The 7457-nt window shown below is 37.2% G+C and overlaps 1 protein-coding gene across 1 annotated transcript in view; it reads right to left on the reverse strand.

Annotated features, from left to right (window-relative positions):
- PIK3C2A (phosphatidylinositol-4-phosphate 3-kinase, catalytic subunit type 2 alpha) overlaps nt 1-7457 on the reverse strand; it is a 146691-nt gene that overhangs the window by 43972 nt on the left and 95262 nt on the right. The window contains exons 14-15 of the mRNA XM_011937522.1: nt 1677-1788; nt 1162-1307 (exon numbers count right to left, since the gene is read on the reverse strand). Of these exons, the coding sequence (XP_011792912.1) occupies nt 1162-1307; nt 1677-1788 (258 nt within the window). The remainder of the gene's footprint in view (nt 1-1161; nt 1308-1676; nt 1789-7457) is intronic.

Here is a 7457-nt window from a genome sequence, read left to right on the forward strand (position 1 = left end):
CTGTGCCTGGCTACTTTTAATTTTTTTGTAGAGACAGGGTCTCACTATATTGTCAGGGTTGGTCTCCAACTCCTAGGCTCAGGCAATCCTCCCATCTCAGCCTCCTAAAGTGTCAAGAGTACAGGCATGGGCCACCACGCCCAGTCTCCAAACAGTTTTTCAATAATCCAAATAAATACTGCAGTGAATATTCTTGTCTCCATAAGAAAATATAAAAGAGTTTTATATAACTGGAAATGGCATTGCTGGGTCACAGAATATACACATTATAGCCTCGTAGATTTTGCCAAATTGCTCTCCAAAGGAGATGTAGCTTTTTGTACTTCTGCAAATGTATAATTCCCATTTTATATATCCTTATCAACACTTTTAACAAGGTATTTTAATGTTTGCCACTCTGATGTGTTAGATGGTATCTTGAATTAATTTATATTTCCTTGATTACTGAGAAATTGAACATCTTTTCAGATTGTTTAAAAGCATTGTATTTTTCTAAAAAAACTGCTTGTTCATACTTAGTCTCCTTGACTACTGAGTTGTTGGTTTTAATCTTATTAACAAGTTCTTTACGATTAAAAAAACTCCAAGACGGGCAGATCACAAGGTCAGGAGATTGAGACCATCCTGGCTAACACGGTGAAACCCCGTCTCTACTAAAAAATACAAAAAACTAGCCGGACAAGGTGGCGGGCGCCTGTAGTCCCAGCTACTCAGGAGGCTGAGGCAGGAGAATGGCGTAAGCCTGGGAGGCGGAGCTTGCAGTGAGCTGAGATCCGGCCACTGCACTCCAGCCTGGCAGCCTGGGCGACAGAGCGAGACTCCGTCTCAAAAAAAAAAAAAAAAAAACCTCTTGATATTTATTGTAAATATAGTTGCCAGTCTATTGTTTGCTTTTTGTTTAAGTAAAAAGGTTTGACTTGACAAATTTCTAAACTTTTATGCAGTTATGTAGTCTTTTTATATAATTTTAAAAATAAGTTAAATACTAGCTGGCCCTCAAGACAAAAATTTTGTAGATTATTGAAAAAAAGTAAATAGAAAACTTTCCATACCCAGAAAGTTGATAAATCATGAACAGAATCAGGATATTTAATGTAAGCCTTAAGTTGACTTTTACATTATAGGAGATACTTAGCACAAAACAGAATAAACAGAGCATACCCAAGTGATGAGTCTTTATGAAGAATATCAAGAAGTTTCCCTTTTATATCATTCTCTAGCGTTTCTAAGTTATATTGCTGTATAATGCTTCTGTCAACTTGAGGAGTTGTATAAATTACATCAAATGCAGGAGAAGGAAAATCAACCTTTAAAATTTAACAGAAATTGATCAAATTATAGTCTACATATTTGCCACATTAACCTTTTTGTCTTTAAGACAAGAGATTTTTTCTTAGCAATCAGGGTGTATTTACATTGAATATTAAATTAATGCTTCTTGTTGCAATTGATTACCATTGTTGGTAATTCTCAATAGCACATACATATTTCTTGGGATGGGTACAGTGCATGTTTTACTGCTTCTCAGAAATATTGATATTAAAATAGAAGATAGATCCTGAGATTAAAACAAGATCAGTTAGGTTTCTTTAACAACCCAAGTCATGGTATGCGCACACACATTTTATGAAGAAATTTCAATTTACACCTCTCTACATGTCAAGAAGTACCATTACCTGTAGCACTATTCTTTCCATGACATATCCTTTTTTGGTAACTGTTCCAGGAATAGAATTTGTATGTGATGAAGTCCAAAGGTATAGAAGTTTAGTTCCACATGTTAAAAACCTTCATAGATGTAAAAAGAATAATGTGATTTTCATTTTAAAAATTAATTCAAAATTCACAACACATGTAATGAATTTGAAAAGTTAGTATTAGATCAACTAAATAAAAAGGATATCTTTAAGAACATATCAGAAGGATTCACTCTCCACATTGTACTAAAACTTTTTAGGTGTAGGGTAAATGTACTGAAGTGTAGGGTGAGAACAAAGAGAGGGATAATTAAAGGACATTATCTTGGGGAAAATGGTGTTGAGGACAGAACACAAAAAACGTAAGGACTCAGAAAACAACTTCTATAAATAGGAAGGTTAAGAATAGTCTTTGAAGATTTTCTACAAAGAAATATATCATCAAGGTGGTGGTCTGGATTACAGAACTGCTTGCTGACTTTAATCATTAGATCAAAAATACATGCCAAAGAAAACAAGTTTTTTTGTTTTGTTTTGAGACAGGGTCTTGCTGTCACCCAGGCTGGAGTGTAGTAGCACAACTATGGCTCAGCGCAGCCTTGACCTCCCTGGGCTCAGATGATTCTTCCACCGCAGCCTCCCAAGTAGCTAGGACTACAGGCACATGCCACCATGCTCGGCTAATGCTTGTTTTTTTGTTTTTGTTTTTGTTTTTTTTTTTGTAGAGAAGGGGTTTCACCATGTTGCCCAAGCTCATCTTGAACTCCTAAGGCTCATGTGATCTGCCTGCCCCAGCCTCCCAAAGTTCCGGGATTATAGGCATGAACCACCACACCTGGCCAGATATGAGAAGTTTTATCTGTTTCTAGACTAGGGATCTGCCAACTTTTTCTATAAAGAGCCAGAGAGTAAATATTTTGGGCTTTGTGGACCAGTCTCTGCTGCAAGACTAAATTCTGCTGCTGTAGTTCAAATTTGCCATGAACAACACATAAATGTATATGCATGCTATGCTCTAACAAACTGTATTTGTATCTATATAAAGAAGCAATGGGCTCAAGTATGCTGACCCCTGCCCTAGACTACTAATTTATGGCCTACTCAATCAAAACGTTCTTTCAAAGATATTGACATATCTTTACACAGATGAAATTTCTGAAAAACAACATAAGATATACAAAAGCGGAAAACTATAAAGTTTGTCAAATATTTGTTCATTTTATTCAAACAGCAAATATCTTTACCAAAACTAGACTCCAGTTTTAAGATTTTCTCTTGACAAACAGGTTTTGAATCTTGGATACATTGTAATCCGTCTCATATACATGGGGACAGGGTCTCACTCTGCCGCCCTGCTTGGAATGCAGTGGTGTGATCACAGCTCACTGCAGCCTTGAACTCCTGAGCTGCTGGAATTACGGGTGTGAGCCACCACACCGGGCTATAGTCCGTTATGTCTAAGAACCACCCTTGCTTCCAACTAGACTTAAGGCAAATCCTGATATTATTTCATCTATAAATACTGTTACATATTGCTAAAAAATAAAGTTTCCTGTAATAAGTACAACACCATTATCCCTCCTAAAAGAATTAACAATAATTACTTAAGACCATAAAATACCTAGTCACTATTCAAATGTCCCTGATTGTCCCATAAATGATGTTTTTAAAAAACAGTTGATTTGCTTAAAACAAGATCCAAGCAAGGCCTAACACTTGCATTTGGATGTATCTTTTTTTTTTTTTTTTTTTTGAGATGGAGTCTTGCTCTGTCACCCAGAGTGGAGTGCAGTGGCACAATACATTTGGACGTCTTTTTAAACATCTTTTAATTCAGGGTCAGCAAACTCCAACCTGCCTTTACAAAGTTTATTTATAGCCACGTGTAAACTGGCCTTTACACCTGGCTTTGTAAGTAAACTTTTACCAGACACAGCCATGCTCATTAGTTTATGTACTGTCTATGACTGCTTTTGCATTTGTGACAGAGTCTATAAGGTCTGTAAAGCCTAAACTACTTTTATCTGGCACCCTTTGCAGAAAAAGTTCGTTAACTCTTGTTTCGTCTCCTTCTCTTTTTTTCTCCACCTTGCTATTTATTTGTTGATGATACCAGGCCTTTTGTTCTACAGAATTTTCCATATCCTGAATTTTGCTGGTTATACTCCTCCGGTGTCATTTAACATGTCCTCCTGTATTTTCCACACAGAAGAAGTTAGACCTAGAGGCCTGATTTGATTCAGATTTAACTCTTTGGCAAGAATACTTACTATTTCGCAGTTGGTATTGTATACCACTTCTTATTCTATCAAATTAAAAGGTACACATTGTTTGTGTTATCTCTCTGTGATGTTACTATTGATCAGTTTAGTTCAAGTGCTATCGGTTTAAGCCATCAATTATGAAGTTGCAGAAAAACTATTTAATGGTTTTAGGAAGGCATTTTCACAGACTGTAAGGTTTTAAAACAAAAAAGGTGGTACTGATGATCACTGCTTAGATCAATAGTTCTCAATTGGGAGTGATTTTCCTTCCAGCAGACATTTGGTAATTTGCAAATAATTTTGGTTGTAAACTGAGGGGGACAACTGGCATTTAGTGGGTAGAATCTAGGGATGCCGCTAAACATCCTGCAATGCACAAAACAGTCTTCCACAACAAAAAATTATTTGGCCTGAAATGTCAATATTGCCAAGATTGAGAAACCCTAGCCAAAATCTATTATTTCAGCATGGGTTGCAAAATTATAATATTCTAATTCTACCATTCCTTCTGCATCTATTATCTAAAGATTTTCTCTCTTTTTTTATTTTTTGAGATGGAGTCTTGCTCTGTCGCCCAGGCTGGAGTGTAGTGGTGCAATCCTGGCTCACTGCAACCTCTGTCTCCGGGGTTCAAGCGATTCTCCCATCTCAGCCTCCCAAGTAGCTGGGACTACAGTCATGAGCCACCATACCTGGCTAACTTTTTTGTATTTTTAGTAGAGACAGGATTTCGCCATATTGGCCAGAGTTGTCTCAAACTCCCGCCTCGGCTTCCCAAAGTGTTGGGATTACAGGCCTGAGCCACCATAACGGGCTAAAGATTTTCTATAAAAAAAAGTTGTCATATCAATTACTGCTAGGCGTGGTGGCTCACGTCTGTAATCCCAGCACTTGGGAGGCCGAGGAAGGTAGATCACTCGAGGCCAGGAGTTTGTGACCAACCTGGCCAACATGGCAAAACCCTATCTCTACCCAAAATACAAAAATTAGCCAGGTGTGATAGCACACACCTGTAATCTCAGTTACTCTGGAGGCTGAGGCATGAGAATCACTTGAACCCAGGAGGCAGATGTTGCAGTGAGCCGAGATCATGCCACTGCACTCCAGCCTGAGTGACAGAGTGAGACTCCATCTCAAAAAACAAAAACAAAAACAAAAAAAAACTTCGCCACATAAATTATTTGGTAACCGTCAGAAATAACTGTAAAGGAAAGACAGGTTAACTGCTTAATTCTGTTTATGTGCCAGTTTTCAGAAAAATTAGTTAAGAACTAATTTGTGCTGGACATGGTAGCTCACGCCTATAATCTGGGATTGGATGGTGGGAAGATCGATCACTTGAGGCCAGGAGTTTGAGACCAGCCTGGGCAACATAGTGAGACTCCATCTCAAAAAAAAAGAAAAGAAAAGAAAAGGTTTTTAAAAAAGAACTGATTTGTTATTAAGGCTGCATGAAATGCCTTTGAGTCATTTGGCTTCAATAATAGTGACCATTAATAAGATTTTACCTTCAACGGAAATTATTTCATAAAGAATTTCAAAACTGGGATTACTAATCATTATAACACAGTGGTTAACTCAAATTATACACTTTGTTTCTCTACATGTACTAATGTAGAGAAACATGTACTAATGTAGAGAAACAAAGTATAATAATCATCATCATCATCTCTCTTCATCATCTTCTCTCAATTTCTGAGTATTCCTTGAATGCGAAGTCCTAACATTACCTAGGTCGCCTGCACTACTTGGCAGTCTCAAGCTTAATACAATCTATTCACTATTTTAACAGCAGAGTGTTGGATGCAAACTATTTAAATGTCTAGCAGAAGTCAACTGCCCTTTGCTTGACAGTCTCCTGAATTATGAAAGAATATTATATCATTTATCTAACAAAACCATTTATTACTAGACAATAAAAGTGGCAAAATGTAGCTAGTTCTCTAATTATGCAAAGACTCCTGGTGCTTTCAAGAGCAGGAAGGTTTTCAGAATTTATTTATAAAAATTAATGATAATGCTGAAATTATATTTAACTTTCACATAACTGCTCTCTGACACTAATTTATCAGACAGTGGAGAACACAATTCTTCACAGTATTATCAACATATTCTATTTTAGAGTAGTAATGTATTATATTTAGCAAAAGGTTCCTAATACACACCATTAATAGTAATCCCTTCAACTGCCTTTCTTTAGCCTTTGGTAGTTCAAAATTATGTCAGGTATTAAAATCTGAACCCACCAAAATGTAGAGAACAAAAAATCTTACACTGCCTCCTCGAATATGGGGGAAGTGATTAAAAGAAAGAAAAGTATTTTTTAAATAAATGTGTGTTTTTTTTCTTTTGGAGATGGAGTCTCGCTCTGTCACACAGGCTGGATTCCAGGGGCGCAGTCTTGACTCACAGCAACCTCTGCCTCCCAGGCTCAAGCTATTCTCTTGCCTCAGCATCCCAAGTAGCTGGGATTACAGACGTGCACCACCACACCAGGCTAATTTTTGTATTTTTAGTAGAGATGGGGTTTCCCCATGTTGGCCAGGCTGGTCCCAAACTCCTGACCTCAAGTGATCCACCCACCTCAGCCTCCCAAAATGCTGGGATTACAGGTGTGAGCCACTGTGCCCAGCCAATAAATGTTATTTTTAAGCACATGTGAAAATAATATTTCAAGAACAAATTTGTAAAGTCAGTGTTTTGAACATCCTATTATTGTCAACAGATGATTACTGGCAAATCAAATGGGGTATATGCCATTTAAGAAGAAAAAGTATTAGATTAGCAGAAATTTTCATTCTCAGTATTTGTTTTATCTTAAGTTAAATAGATCTATTATTAAACCATTTCCCAAACTGTCCCTTGGAACACAAGGTTTCAAAAGATACATTCTAGAACAACAAAAAAGTGTCATGGTATCAACTAAGTTTGAGTATGTTAATATAGGGTAATAGTTAAGAATGTAGACCCTGTAGCTAAATTGCCTGGTTCAAGTCCCAATTCTACCACGTGTTAGCTAAGTGCCCTGGGGAGAGTCACTTAATCTCTGTACTTTGATATCCCCCCCTGTAAAAAGGGATAAAAACACCACTTATTTCATAGAGCAGTTGTGAGAAATACAAGGATACCTGTGTAGCACTCAGATGAATATAAGTGTTTGTTATTATAGTAAATATATTGTCATAAGACCCAGTTAAATAGGCTTCTTGACTACAAAGTTTTAGGGATGCTTTTTTCTCCTTTTTTTAAAATTTTTCTTTTAGAACTTTAGAGATCTTTTTTTTTTTTTTTTTTTTTTTCGGCAGGAGGGGAGGGGCTCACTGAAACCTCTGCCTTTGGGTTCAAGTGATTCTTATGCCTCAGCCTACAGAGTAGCTGGGATTACAGGGGTGTGCCTCTAGGCCCAGCTAGCTAATTTTTATATTTTTTGGCAGAGATGGGATTTCACCATGTTGGCCAGGCTGGTCTCAAACTCCTGACCTCAAGTGATCTGCCT

Source organism: Colobus angolensis, unplaced genomic scaffold (assembly GCF_000951035.1).
Source record: "Colobus angolensis palliatus isolate OR3802 unplaced genomic scaffold, Cang.pa_1.0 Scaffold164, whole genome shotgun sequence".
NCBI classification, from domain to species: domain Eukaryota; kingdom Metazoa; phylum Chordata; class Mammalia; order Primates; family Cercopithecidae; genus Colobus; species Colobus angolensis.